The sequence below is a fragment of the Mustela putorius genome, unplaced genomic scaffold (assembly GCF_011764305.1).
Source record: "Mustela putorius furo isolate JIRA1106 unplaced genomic scaffold, ASM1176430v1.1 tig00000224_pilon_pilon_pilon, whole genome shotgun sequence".
NCBI classification, from domain to species: Eukaryota; Metazoa; Chordata; class Mammalia; order Carnivora; family Mustelidae; genus Mustela; species Mustela putorius.
In genome coordinates, this window is record NW_025421321.1 from 5,152,686 (window position 1) to 5,172,215 (window position 19,530).

At 45.8% G+C, this 19,530-nt stretch overlaps 1 protein-coding gene and 1 long non-coding RNA gene across 5 annotated transcripts in view; one reads left to right on the plus strand and one right to left on the minus strand.

Annotated features, from left to right (window-relative positions):
* Positions 1–6,129: 6,129 nt before the first annotated feature.
* On the minus strand, positions 6,130–14,017 carry LOC101685558. Its single transcript, XR_200349.3, has 3 exons — positions 13,854–14,017; positions 11,178–11,263; positions 6,130–6,169 (listed from the first exon to the last, which is right to left on the minus strand). It is a non-coding gene; the product is annotated as an uncharacterized LOC101685558 (long non-coding RNA).
* A 104-nt stretch (positions 14,018–14,121) lies between these two features.
* The window catches only part of UXS1 (UDP-glucuronate decarboxylase 1), a 90,158-nt gene continuing 84,749 nt past the window's right edge, over positions 14,122–19,530 (plus strand). For 2 of the 4 annotated variants that reach the window (XM_045077610.1, XM_045077611.1), the window contains exon 1: positions 14,122–14,351. In XM_045077610.1, coding sequence (XP_044933545.1) covers positions 14,258–14,351 — 94 coding nt within the window. In that variant the 5' untranslated portion in view covers positions 14,122–14,257. The remainder of the gene's footprint in view (positions 14,352–19,530) is intronic. The other 2 variants (XM_004764362.2, XM_004764363.2) reach the window with 1 other exon arrangement.

Below are 19,530 nucleotides of genomic sequence, written 5' to 3' on the forward strand. Positions count from 1 at the left end.
TTGGTTTTGACATCACTCAGTTTTCTGAGCCCTAGGTATAAATGTTGATCATTCGATCTAGCTGGTACACATCTCAACGTGTTCAAAATAAAATCTGTTCTTTCTTCCCAGCCAAACTGTTTATCCCTCTTTTTCAACTAGTCTTGGTTGTCCATCTATAACCAGAAAACTCTGTATTTGCATGTTAGAAATGTCTTCATTTCACCTCCCCTCTTGAATGAGAGTTTAAATGTGTACAGACATCACAGTTGACATTACTTTTCCCTTTGTACTTTGAACGTGTCCCATTGTCCTTTAGGTTTTATTTTTGGTAGTTGAGATGTTTACTCATAATGTAATTATTATTCTTTTAAAGTTGATACATCTATTCCCTTTGGTAACTTCTAGAAGTTTCTCTCTGCATTTAATGTTTTGTAGTTTCTCTGGTGGGAGTGCCTTGGTATGGATTTGTTCATTTGTTAATACATGAGGGCTCATTATTTCTTTCCATTCAGAAAAGTTTTAAGGCACGATTTCTTCAAGTACTGCTTCTACCCCTTTCTCTCTATTCCCTTGTTTTGGACTCTTAGTCCTATGTTGGATCTCTTATTCATGATTCCATGTGTTTTATCTCCTATCTGGTATTTTCCATACCTCCATGTTATATTCTTCCTGGTGTCAAACTCTAGCTCTCAACAGATCAAAATTCAATGAGCTTTTTAAAAAATTGCAATGTCTAAAATTTTCTTATTTCTAAAATATATGTGTTGGGAAGTGGGCTGTCATGACATCGACACCACTTTCAATGTGGTCCTAGTCTGCTTTTCCATGCCTTTTCAACTAATATACTCCTTTTCAGATCACCCAGCGACAATTTTCCCCAAAGTTTTCTCCTCCTTTTTCATGCCACCCTGTAGTTATACTCAGGTGCTGTGCCCCATCCCTCTGGCTTCAGGGACTGGCCTGTGGTCTAAGCCAATCCACTCATTGATTCTAATCCTGTTGGCCACAGTCATTGGTTCCGGCATAGGATCATGAAGAGAGCTTGGCTAATTCTTCACTTTTCTCAGGGGAATGAGTATTAAAAATTACCTATCTTCTTGGGCAAGTGTTGGCAGGCTTCTTTAAAGAACCAGCTAGCAAATATTTTAGACTTTGCAGAACAAGAGGCAAAATAAGGATATGGTGTAGGTACCTCAATGGCAAGAGAGAAAACACATTTCTACAAGAATTTGGTGGACAAAAACTCAAAAAATAATAACTGAGCACTATTTTTCATAATATAAGTCTATTAATAAGAATAAAAAACTCCTTCTTGTGAGATACCATCTTGCTAATGTGGTGTTCGATGTAGAATTCTTATTAAAATCAATTGCAAATGGGCGCCTAGGTGGCTCAGTGGGTTAAGCCTCTGTTTTCAGCTCAGGTCATGATCTCAGGGTCCTGAGATCAAGCCCCCCCACATCATCTGCTCAGCAGGGAGCCTGCTTTCCCCTCTCTTGCTGCCTCTCTGCCTACTTATGAGCTCTCTTTCTCTGTCAAATAAATAAATAAAATCTCTAAAAAAATAAAATCAATTGCAAATGTTCACATGCTAATGCTGAGACAGTATGTATTTCATTACTGAAAATGTCTTTCCATGCAGAAAAGTGCTGTCAAATACTGATATAAATCTGTGATTTTATTGAGAATATTCATGCCTTGGAAAGCAGTGCTACAATTCTATGATTCTTGTGATACTTGCATTTAGCATGCCATTGCATTTAAAATGAACCCCATTCCAGTGGAAGGTTGGGGAAGCTCAATTGCATAGTTCAATAGATTCTGCAATATGGAAATTTGGTTTTTGCTTGCAACAAGATTTGACAAACACTGCTAGAACTGCGGGTTGAGCTAAATCTATTTCTATATCTATATCTATCTATCATCTATCTATATCTTCTGCAAATTTGTGTGGGAATGGAGATAACATTTCTTAACTTTTGACAGCATGAGAAGTATATAAAGCTGCTTGACACTATGTGTGATTTAAACCTTAGTTGTTGCTGAAATGGTTTTACCACAGTTTAAGTTTTGGCATGTAAGTGTTGTTTTGCCTTCTAGTTTTTGGATGAATTCATTAAGAAACATTATCAAGTCTGTAGCAGAAGTGAAATTCTAAAGCTATTTGGTGTGTGTGAAGGGGGTAAATGCCGTACTTTTTGCTCAGAAATTCCACCCAAGCCCTGGGCTGAAACAAGTGCAGCACAACTTGGCCACTGCCAAGCCCTTGAATGCCGCGTGGCCAGACCATATTCAGCTTCCACCTGACATAACATTCATGAAACTGACACTGGCGAAGCCCATTAGCGTAAATAGAGTCCACTGTTGATGCTCTTTATTCAATAGCATATGAGATCTTTAAATATTTTCCACCAAGTACCTACTGATGAATCCTACAAGTAGCTATAGGCTTTAAATTTGTACATTTATAAATTTGTCCAACTACACCCTTCTTCTACTTCACACGTTTTGATCACCATCAGAGTAATACTTCTTGGTAGATTTCACTTCAAGTTGTACTGAAGTAGTGTTTTCTCAGTCTCTTTGGAAATATTCTTACCTACAGCTCTTACCTATAGTCTTTCTACAGGCTATAGGAACCAATTTTTTGGTTACTTCCAGCCATTCATTTCTTAAATAAACAACAGCTGAGCAATATTTGGTCAAGAGCAAAGGAAAGCCACTTGAAATCACTTTTATTTTTTGAGAGAGAGAGAGAGTGGAGGGAGAAGGAAAGAATCTTAAGCAGGTTCCATGCTCAGTCGACTTGGGGCTCAATCCCATGACCCTGAGATCATGACCTGAGTCAAAAATCAAGAGTCAGATGCTTAACCAACTGAGCCACCGAGGTACCCCCAAATTACTTATCTTTTTTTTAAAAAAGTCTTCAACTCAGCAAGGACCTGTTTCTCACCAAATGGCAATAGATTTAGATAGGTTTATGTTCTCTGAACTCATTTCCTGGCTAGTGCTGTAAAATATGGTTTAATTAAATCACCACTGGGGGCTCCTGTGTGGCTTAGTCATTAAGCATCTGCCTTGGGCTCAGGTCATGATCTCAGGGTCCTGGTGGGATCTAGCCCCACATCAGACTGTCTACTTAACAGTGAGTCTGCTTCTCCCTCTCTGTATTTTTTCTCTCTCAAACAAATAAATAAAACCTTAAAAAAATTAATTCACCATTGGTAAACAGTTGTCCTTGCTTAGTAAATAATGTCCTTGTCCATTAGGAAATTTACTTTGCAGCTTTACTTTCATGTTTCACTTTTGTGCAGGAATTCTGCTTGATGAGACTTTCTTTTTCAAATGTTCTAATTTTTCTGACTGCCACTTTCCTGTGAATTGGGTGCTAAGTCTGGTGATGCCAACCTAGTTCATATTCACTTAGCACACTGCAGTGTTATCATGTGATAAAAAAAAATGCTTTGCCATTTAATCTAGTAAAGTCATCTGCATTCTCCCATGCCTTAAAAGGAGACATTCAAAGCCCATTTTTCTCTTCCTTTTTGTATTTTGGCATCATGCACTGGTAATAAAACTTAAGATGCTGGGATCTACTGGGATCCATGGCAATTGAATGCTATCTATTCGCAACCAAGTCACAGTTGTGTGTGGCATGCTGGGCAATGTTTTAAGTGACAGGTGTCACAGAAGGTCTCTGTCCTGACTATTCCACTCTGTCCTGGCGGTGCTGGTGCAATCAGTGAGTGTGTTTATGCTCCCACAGAACTTGATAGACAGGGAAATGTACATTTCCTATCATTTTTCAGAAAATAGTATTCTCTTTCTGATCGCTTTTAACCATTTAACTTATAAAACCATTCTTGACCTGTAGGCTATACAGAAGCAGGTCAGCAGGCTGTAGCTCGTTGACCCTGTATAGTAATCTTAGGACTCCCTGGGACCATGTTTCCTTTCTTTAGGGGCAATGCTATCCAGTATAAGAGAATCTGAGGGTGTGTACCTACGTGTGGGTGCCCGTGTGAGTGTGGTAGATAACTATCTACCACATAGCTCCATAACTATCGAGCTCCTAATTCGAGGCCCAAAGGCCCTAGTTTTTCTTGTCCTCCCTTAATTTTGTAATTATTCCAGGCTTCCTCTTTTGAGGACATACAAGGTTAAATTTTATCATTTGCAACTGTAACTATTCTAACAGTACTACTCAGTTTTTCAATTGCCAGCAACCTTGGACTGGGTGAATACATTAGCTTTTCAAATACTAAGAGAGACACTGCTGTAAGAGTAATAACACCATGCCTGCAGGCTCCCCTATCCTAATCAGATGAAAAACTGCTTCTGGGATGAGGAGGGTTAGTGGGACCCTTCTCTTGGTGACCGCCTCCCTTGTGGCACCTATTGTTAAGTCACGACCTGCATTCTTGCAACATCTGCTGTGTGCGATCATCTTTATAAGGTGATATAACACATGTAAAAATAGATATTTCCTTTTTCCTCCCTTAGTGAAGGCAATTGTCAGCATGCCCTCAGGCCACATTTTCCGCATGCCATTTCTGTTCCTGAGAATGTGAAACATAGGAGGAAATGATCAGAAAAGTTGAAAGCGTTAACAAGTCCAGATGTGAAGGATTTTATTGAAATCAACCAATAATTCTACTGTTAATTAGTGATGCTCTCCATCTGGCATTAGTTTGAAAGTTTGGGGAAGCACACTTCTTGCCAATGCATATTTAGTGTTGTAAGGGACAGCTCTTCTCAGCAAACACTCTAAAACAGACAGCACTGAGAGAAGCGAGACTGACTGGTGTTAATGGAGTGTCTTCTCCATGACAGGCACTGTGTGGTCTTACCCATAATATCTCCAACCCTCCCAGCAACCCTGAAATATACATACCGGTCAACACATTTTATAGATGGAAGTGAAGTACCGTGTCCAGAGCCACATCAGCTGTGGGGTCAGAACTGGAATCTTTCATATTTAAAGTCAAATCCTTTTGGATTTGGATTTTTGGAATCCTTTTGGAAAAAGGATTTGGATTTGGATCCTTTTGGAAAAATCCTTTTGGATTTTTAAAGTCAAAAGGATTTGACTTTAAATATGAAATACCATACCCTCTTGTATGGGTGTAGAGTGGTGGCTGCCAGAAACTGAGGCAGAGGAGAACGGGGAGTCCTATTTAATGGGTCATTAGGACAGATGAACTGTCCTAAAGTCAAATCAATTTGACTTTATATATGAAATACCATACCCTCTTGTCCTCACCCACGGTGTGTTTGCTAGCCATCCTTTGGGAGGGTTACAGGAAACGTTAGTCTAAATTGTTAAAGAAGACTTACCGCGCATTCTCATGCATTCTCTCTTCTCAGCAGAAGGGGACATAAGAGTATGGGCATCGGAAAAATCCTTCAGGGCTCCAAGCTGTCACCAATGTCTATGACTCATTTTATTTTGGGACAATATGCATAAGTCATATAATAATACAATAATACAATACAATAATACAATAATACATCCTATCCATCTCTCCCCCACCCTTCTCCCCCAAGAAAGGATGTTGCCATGAGGATAAAGAAGGGTCAGATGCTAACTGGTTCACAACAGCACCCACAATGTAATCAGACACACATACTTTAAGTTCTATAAAGCTTCAGGAAGCTTCTCAAGCCAACGAAATGGAACTTCTAAGAAAAAGCTCACACCAATTGTGTATGGAATGTTATAGGCCACTCTACAAGGCCTATGCTTCTCTGTGGTTATGACATGGCTTTAATTTCAGCAAATCACAAAGTAAATAACCACCTCTATTTGACAGAATAATTCAGAAGGATTTCCTTAAGGAGATTTTTACAGACATTTTTGAGAAGGCTCTGATGGGTATTTTAGTGTGTTTTTTTTTTTTTTTTAATAGTAAGAATACATTTATTGTACCAGGTAAAAATAACCAAACCAGAAAAGCCACATTTTTGTTACATAATCACAAGGTCATGACATCCAGATTCTTATCACCAGTGAGGATAGAAAGTGGAGTGTTCCTTGGGGTGCCTGGGTGGCTCAGTGGGTTAAGCCTCTGCCTTTGGCTCAGGTCACGATCTCAGGGTCCTGGGATGGAGTCCCTGCATCGGGCTCTCTGCTCAGTGGGGAGTCTGCTTCCTCCTCTCTCTCTGCTTCCTGGTGATCTCTCTCTCTCTGTCAAATAAGTTAAAAAAAAATAAAGTAGGAGTGATCCTCTTTTTTTGTTGTTATGGTAAAATATACATAACATGAAATTTACCCTTTTAGCCATTTTTAAGCATATAGTTTGGAGTCATTAAGGGGTTTCCTATTGTGTGACCACTGTCAACATCCGTTCTCGGAACTTTTCATCTGTCCTAATGACCCATTAAATAGGACTCCCCATTCTTCTCTGCCTCAGTTTCTGGCAGCCACCACTCTACTTTCTGTCTCTATGACTATGTTGCCTCTAGGTTCCTCGTTCTATTGGAATCGCACAGTGTTTGTCCTCCTGTGACTGGCGTATTTCACTTAGCACAATGTCCTCAAACTTCCTCTAAGTTGTAGCCTGTGTCAGGATTTCCTCCCTGGTCAGGGCTGAATAATGTTCCACAGCATGCATACCTTATTTTGTTTATCCATTCATTCACTATGAATATCTGGGTAGTGTCACTTAATTTTTCTTTTATTTAGCAATTCACTTAGGGATATCTCTTTTGAAGTTCTTTTCCAGGGAACATCTCCCTTAACATCTCCCTTAAGCATTTGGGACCCTCGTATATGAAGACAGGAAGGCCTCTTGGCAAGTTCTTGAGCTGCTATGTTATCCCTGCTTAATGCTTCACCTTGAACCGGTATATGAAACAAGGCTTACCTACCTTTTAAACAAAATACATGGACACCTACTTGTACTGAATCTTCTGCCTGCTCTCCCTCCTTGCTCTGGGTTTTATTCTGCCAAAACACTTTCGTTCCATTAACACTGAAAAATTCCCCGTCTCAATCTGGAGCTCTGACACTACCTTATGATGGAGATCTGCTACCCCCACGAGGTCTCTGCCTTTCCTTGCTGTTGGTAACTGAAAAGCAATCCGACAGCTGCACATGAAGTACGACATAAGGTTAACCGATCTTTTTTTAAACATGTCTCAATGTGTTGTCTTTCAAAATTATCACTTCTTCAAAATGTCTGTAGAACCATCCTCACACCTATGTTATGAGTTCTATTACTTTACCATCACTGGGTGTTATCATGGCCATTTACCTTGTCCCCTACATGACTTAATTCTGTCCCATCCCAACTTCCCGCGCTGCTGTTATTAACTAGGGGGCTAGTCAGTGATGTACAAGTGGAGAATGTGAGATGCAGACTATTTCATGTATGTTTGTTCATGCATTAGATGATTGCCTGCTTGGAGAGTTTTACTAAGTGATAATTAGTTGTGTACCAGAAAACCCAATCAGAGCAGTCTAACTCCATGGCTTCATATGCTTACAAGGAAGCCATTCTCTTTTTTAAGATTTTATTTATTTATTTGTTTGGGGAGGGGAAGAAGGGAGAGGAGCAGAGGGAGACAAGTGGACTCTGCGCTGATCATAGAGCCCAACACAGGGCTCAATCCCATTACCTTGACATCATGAGTTGGTCATTCAACCAGCTGAGCCACCCAGGCACCCTGGGAAGTCACCATTTTCTTACTGTCTTCTCCCCTTCTTTCTTGTTGTGTCAGTATATCTCACCCCACTCCTGGCCATATATATCACATACAGTTGTGCAGGTGGTGCACTGATTAAGCTCACAATGTCACAGACAACACAGATTTATATATTTACTGTGACAACTTCCTGCCAGATAGAAGTCAGGTATTTTGGGAAAGAAAAGCCTTTTCCTGCTCCCTATGAGAATGCCATATTTTGCATTCTCTGCTTCTGAAGATCTCATGCCGGTGCTTCCTTACACACATGCACACATATGTACATACACAAACACAATTTTCTTTCCTGACCATTATTTGTGCCTCAAATTCTGATTTTAATCTTTCTTCCCTAATACATAAAGTATCATAAAGTCTGAAAAGCATGGTTTAGTAGCTGATACCCAATCCACTGAAGTAACTGATTAGTTCATGCTGCCTTATAGGACAGTGCTCTAACCAAAGTCCCAGGTCAGTTTTCAGGAATTCTTTATTACTATGCTATCTTCCAGCTCAGTTATCTGAGTTTGGAATAGAAGACTGGTTTACACCAGACAAGGAAGGATGCTGCCTGCAGAACACTATACGAAGCCTTGGCTCAAAATGATCTCCTCCAGTGGTAGTTTTTATTACTTATAATTTGCCAAAAAGTCCCTGAACTAGAAGGAAACTTGCAGATAGAACCAGGACAACCCAAAGAGCCCTGCCCCACTCTTCCCCAGCCACACAGGCAGCACTAACATCACAGCACATCTCCCGCAGGAGGGAGGGACGCAGGAGCCCTTCCTACCTCCTGCTTCAGGCAACCCCTACATTGCTCCTGCAGTTGGCATGCATTTGAAACCTCCCTGCAAATTCTGAATTCTAGACCAGCAGTCTCATTAAAATGCAAACACCTACCAGGAAAAATACTTTCAGGCTTCACCCTAGCATATGACATGAGAATCTTATGTGATTAATTTTTCTCCCCCTTGACCTCTACAATCAACTAGAACTTCCACTCTTCTACTTCTGAGACACCTTCCACTTTATCGCCATGCCCTTTCTACCACGAGTCCTAGCGGGTTCTGGCTCCTGTCCACCCGGGCTGTCATGCCCCTCCCGTGACTGTTCCCACTCTGGCCTCTGCTGCCAGGAGACCTGGAGGCCAATGGATGCTGCTGCCCCAGGGTGCGTGTGTATGTGTGTTCACACCCAGTGTCTACTGACTAAAGACCAGCCCCTGAGCCTGATCAGGCTTGGGAAGATATCTTAAGGGTTACACCAGAGTATTTTGTAGAAAGCGAACTTGTATTTGTTTAGAAAGATAGGAAGGGAAAGTCGCTGGGGTATGGGCAAACCAGGGGAAACAAAGTGCACTGCGAAGAGATAAACAGGAATTCAAGGGTTGGGGTGGGATGGGGCAGTCTGGGCATGAGGGGAGGGGAGACGGTATGTGTCTGTGTGTGCGTGTGTCGCAGGAAAGGGACAGAAGACAGCAGAGATGGCCATCCCCAGTGGTGCAGCGGTCAAAGAACTCTTAGTGACCCAGCCATAGTTGAGTGCTATAATCAGATGATGAAGCAAACGGATTTTGGATGGCAGGGGTCAGGTTTCTCGCTGGGAGTAGCAAGGGAAGGAGCTAGAGGGAACCATGTGGCAATGGACCGGAGTTGGAGACATCAGGAGGAATGCATTCTGGGACTGGGGCGGGAAATATACAAGATGAACCTGGAACACTTGCAGCGGCAGAAAGTAAGTATGATGGATTGGATAATTAAATAATTGGATATTTATGAATGGGTTTTGATAAGACAAAACTCCCTTAATGAAGAATTCCTAATAATTTATATAGATACGATCCTTCAGGGAGTTGGTGTGTAACTGTAGGCTGTGCACAGTAGCCTTCCTGTAAAGAAGACAGAATGGGAAGGGGACAAAGAGTAACTGCGCAGTGGAAGAACCTGACAAACACACCTCAGCCAGGCCATCGAGGCCAACATCAGGCAGTCACAAATCACGATGACAGCATGAAGCCCTGACGTGAAGGGACATAAATCCTAGGTGAGTGCAAGATGTCAATGACAGGGGAAAATGCGGGCCTGGGAATGATCTGTGCCATCTTCTCAATTTCTTCTGGAAGTCTAAAGCTGTTATTTTTTTGAAGTGTAAAGCTGTTAAAAAAAAAAGTGTATTTTTTTTTTTAAATGGTAAGTCGGATGAGCTCCCATTACAGTATTAAGGCATTTTTTAAAAAGATTTTATTTATGTATTTGACAGACAGAAATCACATGTAGGCAGAGAGGCAGGCAGAGAGAGAGAGAGGGAAGCAGGCTCCCCACTGAGCAGAAAGCCCGACGCGGGACTCGATCCCAGGACCCTGGGATCATGACCTGAGCCGAAGGCAGAGGCTCAACCCACTGAGCCACCCAGGTGCCCCTATTTTTTTTTTTTTTAAAGACTTCAAGGAATGGGAATGTTAGATATGTAATTTCAAATTGTTCATGCATCTGGCATATTAAACCGTCTTGCATCCCCAAGCCTGATGGAAGGTCTAGAGTATACTCATGCTGGTGCGACAGTGGGGTGGAAAACAAAAACCTACCTCTCATCTGTCCCTCTCCTGAGACCTATGGCAGTAGTGTCCTCTACAAAAGGACTCTAGGGCAGGCATCAGGGTCAGCACCCAGGAGGAAACAAACAGTGACCTGTGGCATAGCTGCTGTGGCATGAAGGAGAGAATCACAACGGGCAGCTTCAGAGTAAAGCTGAGACCCACTCTTCTTTCTCAAATACCTTAGCGGAAGATGTGTTGGCCAAGTCTAGTCTGGAAAATCAGTCTAAGTATTTCAAACAGAAGGAATGTAATACAGGAGACAGGTGACAAAGCTGTTGGAAGAGTTAAAAAAGCAAAGAAGATGGATTTTGGAGGCATAAGAAAGAATGGAGCGATACCCAGAGATGAGAAGCACGGAATGGCCATGTGCCCAGCCCTGGAATCGCCCTGATTCTCTGATGAAATCCTCTAGACTGCTGGGGTCTGGCATCACCCACCTTTGCTAGCAAATGTCTAATGCTAGCAACTTCCAGCAACCACTAGCAATGGCCACTCTCCGGAGCCAGAAGCAGAAAATATCTCTTCCTGCCAGTCTTCTACCAGGACCTCAGAGGGATAGATCCTGCCAGAGGTTGGACAATGCAGTGCACACATTCCCAATCCCTGCGGAACAGAGCCAAGACCCCAAGTACAGAGGGAGGCTGAGGCGACCAGTAAGTGGCCCCTGACCAGTGCCTGGCGGATTCTTGGTTTGTACTAACTCTCAAGGCCTTCTAGAACCTTTCCTCTCCAACATTTGTACCTTCTCTTCTCAATCCCTGCCCAGACAACCAAACATCTCCACTGTTCCCTCTGGGATCCCTTCCCTCCCCAGTGCCCCTGCCCTTGCTTCCCTACCACCCTCCCACCCCCCCGCCCCAAACTGGTCCACCCAAGGAGACCCGTGCTCAACGTGCACAAGTAAAAATCTTACCTGCACTTTCAAATCCTCACGCTGCTCCTATTCTGCCAAACCTTCCTCTCACTGTTTTCAGTGTTCTCAGTGCAGAGGTGTGCTGGCTAAAAGGGAAAAAAAAGAAGCCCTGATTTACAGCAACTGCTCATTTCCATGGTTTAAATAAACACTCTAGCTGGAGCTGCTGACACTCAACTTTGGTAAGCATGTACGCACGGACCTGACCCCCCCATACTTTCTAAGAGCAGTGTCTCTGGTGAAATTCCTAAGCCATCCGCGGAGCCTGTCCCATAGGACCTGCCACTAGCTACCAGGAATTGTGGTTGTTTCTGCACATGTCTTCACTCTACTGCCGAAGAGCATCCCGGCGTGGGGGAAAGTCATGGGCTACACCCCATTCCCAGGCTCCCAGCTAGTGCCTAAACTCTCAGGGCTTCTGTTGCTCCTCTATTAAACACTGCAGCAGCAACAGCGCCCCTAACACACGGGGCTGTTACAAAAATTACAAGAGCCCACGCGTCAAAGCATCTGGGGTTAACAATCTCTGGCCTGTGATAGAGGTGGAAGCAGTTTTTTGTGGGCAGCCTGACTGCAGGATGGCGATTCCCGTGGCAAAACAGCTCAGCGTGTTGCCTCCCATTCAGGGATTCTCAATGAATTACAGGGGGAGCCGAGGGATAGGGGGGCTTTAGCACTCTAGGACAGGAGCCATATTATGATTGTTTTTAATTACCCCTTGTAACTAGTAACTGCTCAAAAATATTCTTGTTAACATATCCATAGAAAGAATGACGTTGTTGATTGCAAGGGCAAGGTGGGGGTGGGCACAGAAGCCCAGACCTATTCTGGGGAGTGGAGGTGGGCCAACTGGGAAAAGACAAGAGAAGAGGGGCAGAAGGAATGACAGAACCAAGCCCACAGTTTCCCTGATGAGTCTGCAAGGCCTCTTTAGCACCTCTTTTCCCTGGTGCCTTCGCATCTCTACTGGACACAATGCATACTGCTGCCTTCTCCGGAATTCTGGCTTTGGTTGAGTGGGTAATCAGGATTCCAGGCCACCAACAGCATTCTTGGTGATGACGGCAGCAGCAGCATTTTACCTACAGACATTTCCAAGTACTTAATCCAGTGGGGCAGGAGAATGTGGCAATAGCACATGGTGGCAGAAAAAAAATGCTCCACAAGAAATGCAGTACAGTTAGGTACAGAAATAGCATATATTTCACAATGTGGCCCTGTTTGAATTGGTAGATACCTATCAACTAAATCCTACCTACTAACCAAATAGGCTTGAAATCTGCTTGCAGCTTCAATCTGATTTTCCCAATAGGTCAAGTGTCAACAAAATCTTTTCTCACATCTCTGCTCCTCAGCTTTAATCTAAAACTCACAGGATCATAGAATCAGAGGACAGCCCAGAGTACTGCTTGCTCTAGACGTTTCAGAGCAACAGTTACAGATCAAACCCAAAATGTTAATGATAGGTAAACTAAGATTCACAGGGAAAAAAGCAAGTTATTCCAGGCTCACAAGTAGGCTCTGGAAACCCTGCCTCTGTGGGAACCTAGGCTTCTGGCTCCCATGGGACGGCTCTCTCTGTCTCCAAAGGAAGTAAAGGAAGTGGCACTCAGGAGCTTCTTTTGATACTTCAGACTGGGATCTGGGCTTCTTGAAAGTAGGCCACTCCATGTGTGGGCAGCCTGACAGCAGGATATTCCCTACCATTCGGTGATTCTCAACCAGTTCCGGGCGGGGGGGGGGGGAGGACGGGGACACCAGGGATGGGGGGAAGGTTACATTTAAATAATGCAATCCCAGCATTTGCTCTGTGTAGTTTCAAGGTTGTAACATATGACTTCTTTGATTTATTGCTAATTGTTTACTATTCTTGGAGGTTTCTAATAAAGCTAACACAAAGTGTTTGATTTTGGCAAAATGGCCTGGCCTTCCAGGGACACTGCTAGCTCCTCTGATTTCTCCCTGGGGCTGAGGACCAGCACTTCTAGCCAGTAGCTCCCCAACATTTTCTGGGTCTCACTTGACTTGGCATCACAGGTCTGTGCGTATCATCTTTTGTTCTCCATCGGGACCAGCTTTCTGTGGCTCGGATGACAAGCGTCTGGTAGCTGTGGGCCCTCTGACACACGCTTGTTTGCAGATGGCATTCAATAAATGCTTATGGAATAAATATATTCAGCCACCACACACGCAATCTGTACACCATCGCAGTTCACCTAACTACTTGAGTACATATACACGCAACAAAAAGCTTGGAATGAAACATGTGCTGAGAAGTTTACTGTATTTCTCCAGGCGGAGACAAAACCTTTTCCTGGTTTGTCCTAATTCTATACCACCAGCACTACGTTTTCATAGCAATAACGAACTATTTTTAGAAGGAAGACATCCCAGTCCAATCATAGTAGAGAGAGAAAAACTACGCATCGGGTTTTGACTTTAGCAGTGTTTGGAAGATTAGTAATTTTCGCTGCTACTATTCTAACTGAAGCCAACAGAACAGCCCACGGAACTAGACAACTTTCTGAAAGAGGCGTTCAAAGAACTTCAAAGACATGGATAAATTTAGCATAAATATTTTTCATCGCCACATATGACTGCCCACAGCCTGCCACCCTCTGGGCCAGATTCGGAAACCTGGAGACCGCGGGTCCCGCCCTCGGGTAGCGGACGTACCTCTTAGGTACCGAACCCGAGCCGCACCTCCGGGGAAAACAGGCAAGCTCGCGCATGCGCCAACCCCGCCCCTCCCCCGGCTCGCAGCCTCATTCTTCGAAAACTGAGGCGCTAGCCATGGCAATTGCGCCTGCGGGGAGACGGAGCGGGGGGGGCGGGGCGTTGGGAGCGCGAAGGAGGGGGCGGGGAGAGGGCGGAGTCGCGCGTGCGCGATGCCGCCGCCAGCAGGAAACCCGGCGCGCGGGGGCGGGACAGCGCGGGCGGGAGGCAGGGGGCGGGGCTCTCCCGGGCCGCCGCCGCCGCTGCCGCCGCCGCCGCCGCCGCCGCCTCCGTCCCCGCCGCCGCGCATTGTGCAGCAGGCGGCCCCCGGGCGGCAGGGCCCTGGACCCGCGCGCCTCCTGGGGATGGTGAGCAAGGCGCTCCTGCGCCTCGTGTCTGCCGTCAACCGCAGGAGGATGAAGCTGCTGCTGGGCATCGCGCTGCTCGCCTACGTAGCCTGTGAGTTCGCTCCCGGGGCCGGCGGGGAGCCCCATTCATTCCCGGGCGCCGTGGCCACGAGCCGGGGGTCGGCGGGCTGCGTGCGGCCCCTCGGCGGCTCCGCTGCCCGATCTCCCGTCCCGCACCGGGCGGGACCTGCTCGCCCTGCTCTCACTCCTCTTCGGAGGCTGCGGACCAGTCTCCCCCTTTCCGCTCCTGTGGCAAAGCAGCTGGCCAACTTGGGCGCAGACCCTCCAGCGCTTAGGCCCCGGCGCGGAGACCGGGCGGCCGGGAGGAGAGGTCCTTGCCCCGGGGCTCTGGGGCAGCCGGGCCCCGCGCGGCGAGACGCCTCCGGCCTCGGCCGGCCTCGCGCGCTCGGCCCCAGCCTGCTGCCTCAGTCCTCCCCGCCCCGACGCGTGGGACTCCTGTCCACGTCGCCCCCGCAGCCGGCGAGGGTCCAGCCGGCGATTCCCGAGCGTGCCGCGCGAGGATACCCTGGGGACAGCCGTGGCCGTGCCGCCGTGTCGGTTAAGTAGGATAAAAATACTGTTGCCGTTGGCAGAGCCCCCGCTTCGACTGTTTGCTCCGCAGGAAAATTACTCAGCATTTAACTATTGGGGAGCCAAGTGTTGCTGGCCCCCGCCGGCCCGTGAGGCTGACCAGCCTCATCACGGTACCTTGTTTTCGTGTCAGTGGGGCCAGATGTCCCGGGGCGCGGGATCCCCGGGGTGCAGCGGGTCGGCCCAGAGAGGAGGCGCAGCGCAGGGAGACCCAGGGCGGCGCTTTGCTGTGTACCGTGTGTATGGTTCCCCTGTCAGTCATGACTTCCAGCCTCTGCCTGAGACAGGGCAGGAGGGACGGACACTCCGCAGGCAGGTGGTGGTAGACCCTGTCTTCTCAGAGGCGGAAACTCTTTCTTTGTGTGCTTGCTTGCTTTTTTAAGAAAGATCTATTCGATGGGAGTATATTTTAATTGTGGCTATTAATACTTTACCAACTACCACGGTGGGACTAGAAATAGCTGCCAGTGTGAGCTCCGTTTGGATCCTAGCCACCAGACAGATCTTGAAACAACCTGCTAACTGGTTCGGTTACCAAGATCTGATTCCAGAGGTGACAGGGGACTTGAGAAAGTGACTTCAGTTGAGGTCTAGGAGGACATGTGTTATTCAGACCTAGACTGTCCAGCATAACCCAGCTCTTCCAGGAGGTGGAGTAGAGAAGGCTCAAGCAGGGCTCTCAGATCCTAGACAGTTTCGAGCTGGGGATGGGTGTTAGATGTGAGTGAGTAGTTTGAAAAGGAGAAAGCTACCCTTAAGTGTTTGTGGTCAATCTTGAGTAAGCTGAAACCCACGGGAAAGATCTCTTGAAATTGCATAATTATTGTTATGAAATAATAATACCTAAATTTGTTTGTTTGTGTGTATGTGCAGGCATGAGTCTCATTGGCTTATTTAATTATCTCAACAATCTTGGGAAATACTTTGGTTATTCCCACTTTAAAGGTGAGGAAATTAAGACCAAGAGAAATTAGGAACATTTGTGGATGATTACACATATGACAAACGTTAGAGAGCCAAGTTTTGAACCCAAAAAAGGCCAAAGAGCTTGGTGTAGAACCCAGATCTGCAGCAGGCTTAGTGTTGACTTTAGGACTTCTAAAGTTAGACAGAGGTGTTTAGAATTAATAAAAGGGGATCTAGAGAGCCATGGGACGTTTTTCACCATCCATTCCACCGGGAAGTCATTCCAAGTCCTTACCGTTGTCTGTGACTGCTTGGTGCCAGGGGAAACTGAGAAGTGCCATCTTGGCACCTAGAGGAGTGGTTCTCAAACTGGAGTGTGCATCAGAATTGCCCCGAGGGTTTTCAGAACACAGATTTTTGCCTCCCACCTCAGGTTTTTGGTTGAGTAGTCTGGGATGTGCATTTCTCATAGCTTCACCTGGGGAGCTGTTGCTATGGTCTGGGGACCACTGATTTAGAAGGTAAAGTGGCCAAGAATGAGATAATCACCCCAATGAGGGTTAATTTACAAACTGGTATGAAGGGGAGCATGTATGAGAGCTTATGATAGGGACTCCTGAATTAGAGTGACCAGGGGCATTTGTTTCCATGAGGAGCAGAGGCTCGAGCTGAGAATTGGAGAATGTATAGCATCAGGAGGGCAAGGAGGGAATGTGTTCCAGAAGGAACAGCATGTGTAGAGGTCCTGTGGCAGCCAAGTACAGGGAGTGCTATAGGAATGCAAAGCAGGATAGTGTTTGTAGGGCACGAAAACAAGGTATCCTAATGAGGCTGGTCAGCAGACAGAGGCCAGTGTGGGCCAGCTTGGGAGAGGCCTTGGGCCAGCTTATAAAATCTGTGATTTTAGTTTTGAGGGGCTTAAGAATAGGGTGGACCAGTGTTACTAATGAGCAGGGAAGGCATATCTGAGACAGTATGGGGGAGGCAGGGGGGAAAGTTATTGGGCTCCCGATTGGTAGTGTCCAAGGACACTGAAAATATAAGTCAACAGGGCGCCCATTGACAATCTTGCCCTCCCTATTAGGAATGGCAAGAGGAGAAATCTCTTTGAAAAAACTGTCCACACTCTCACTTAACACACACACACACACACACACACCCTCACAGCTAGCCAGTCCCTGTTCTGGAAGTGCATTGTCTGTTCCTCTCTCAAGTTCTCCTAGTCTTTCTCCTTCTCCTTGGATCTTTCTGAAAGGTGTGGGTTTTTTGTTTTGTTTTGTTTTGTTTTTGTTGTTGTTGTTTGTTTTGCCTACTTGGGCCAGAGTCTCCCTTCCTGCTCTCAGTGAACATTCTGGACCATGCCTAGGGGAGTGAGCTCGTGCCCCCTTGCACTGCACACATGCCTGTGTTTTCTTCTCAGTAAAATTCCCAATCTGTGAGGACAGGGATTGTCTCTTAAGTGTTTCAGCCTGTGTAGTACTCAGATCAGTGCTATTAGGTCTTTGAAAGAGCTCAGAGGTCTGACTGAAAATCATGCCAATCTTCTAGTCCGAGGCTCCCCAGGTGGACCTATCTTTCCCCATTTTTTTTTTCCTTTCCCCGTTTTTTAACATACGAATATTTTGAAAAGTTAGTAGCCTCTGCAGGCTTTGTTTGACAAAACAGGGCCCCTGCCTCTCTTTGCCCCCCACCAGAGGCAAGCCCTTAACTTCCTTTTGCTGATTTTGCTGTTGTCTTTGTGCCATAGGATGATACACTTCTTGATTTGTCATTTGTAGGTATTACCTAGTGACGTTCTTCTTTGGAAGATGATTGTTTATTCTCTTAACCTGCCCTCCTCTCCTGTGTTCACTATCACCTGTGTAGACGTGGTATAATTTTTTTTTTAAAGATTTTATTTCTTTATTTGACAGGCAGAGATCACAAGTAGGGAGAGAGGCTGGCAGAGAGGAGGAAGCAGGCTCCCCGCGGAGCAGAGAGCCCAATGTGGGGCTCAATCCCAAGACTCTGGGATCATGACCTGAGCCGAAGGCCGAGGCTTTAACCCACTGAGCCGCCCGAATGTGGTGTAATTTTGAGATCAACACTTGGTATATATGTGTATGACGAAATGTTGTTCTGATTGTTAGTGAGCCATGCTGTCAGTGACTTTTTGTTTTCCCTGGAGCTAATCACTGACTTTTCTTTTCTTTTCTTTTTTTGTTCTCTATGGACTATTTCTGATTCAACACCAAAGACTTTTGTTGGTTGTTTGCTGTGTCTTACCCCCAAGATGTTCAGGAGCAGCGGACCTCTTGATGGGGTGCCTTCCTGAAGAAGGGCCCCCAGAGCCTTTGGACCTGCCCTGCCCATCATAGACGTCCTGTCTCCCTACTTACCCTTACGTATTTCACACTTCTTTCACTTGGACATGCATTGTGGAGGTGAATCTTGAGACCGTCATAAGTGCCTTTCCTCGCCTTTACCCCATAGATTGTTGATATCGAATTCTAGAAAAAGATTCCCTTTAGAACTTTTCAGGAATTGTTTCATTACTTTCTCGCTTCTAGACAAGTTGTTTCAGGTATATCCCTTTCCACGGGACTTGTGTTTTCCTTTGGGAAGATTGCGGGATCTTCTTTTGGCCCATGATAGTCATCATTGACCACCCATTTCCAGCTTTCTGCCCCTGGCCTTTTCCTCATTCCCAGGGCCACTGCAGTCCCCATGCCCAGGAGCAGAGCTGCAGAACCCTGCTGCACTTCTGGGCCCAGTGAGTAGTCAAGAACGTGTTTCCAACCCCTCTGGTTTGATAGCTGGCATCATTCAAGGTGATGGTACTCAGTGCGCACCCCCCCCCCACCCTTGGAGTGACTTAAACTTGAAGAATGCATCTTTGTTTTTAAGCCTCTTAGGGTTTGGGCCTACTTCCTCTTTGCTGCAGCTCAGCAGAGCCTGCCCTGACCAACCTGTCTCGTGTGGTCCTAGGTGTGCCTGGCCCACCTTGCCTGCCTCCATGCCCCACATACTGGGTACTGCAGAATCCCCTGGCAACCCAGAAATGCTTGTGGTTTAGTTCCTGGGATTTTCTTAAATTATTCCTTGTTTGTTTCCTCTCCTCCATTCTGTGTTTTCTCTTTCTGGAATATTATTACACTGATGGAGTATTGCCTGCTCTAGTCCTTTTATTTCCTTTATTATTTAAAAGGTCTGCTCTATTTTTTGGAAACTTACGCTTTGTATTTTAAGGCAAATTTAATTTTGCTATCATTTTCCATTTATAAGAGCTCTTTTCCCTCTGGATTAAAAAAAAAGAAACTAAAAAAATGTGTCTTCATTTCATGGTTGTATTCTCTTCTTGGAAGTTTTGTTTGGGCTTTGTCACACTGAAGAGTCTCTTCCCTCCAGGTCCCTTCCCATTTTTCTTGTTTGAGGATTTCCTTAGCTTTCTGGTGGCCCTAGGTTGTCTGCTCCTGTTTGGGAGGAATACGGTAGGTCTGTCCTCCGGGCTCTGAGCTCTGGTGACAAGGCTCTGCCAGGCTTCTGCTGGATGGGGAGGCCCGGCTGCCTGCATCCGGGGAGCCAAGTGGGGACCGGGCTTCGGGTGTGAGCCATACTTTGATCATTGTCCTAGGTGGACCTGGGGCTCCCCAGTTGGAGAACCCCTTCCCGGAGGTGGGGCTGCTCATCTGCCAGGGCAGGGAGTGGAGCTGCCCCTCGTCCTGTTGTTCAGACAGATTTGAAATCAGACCTTC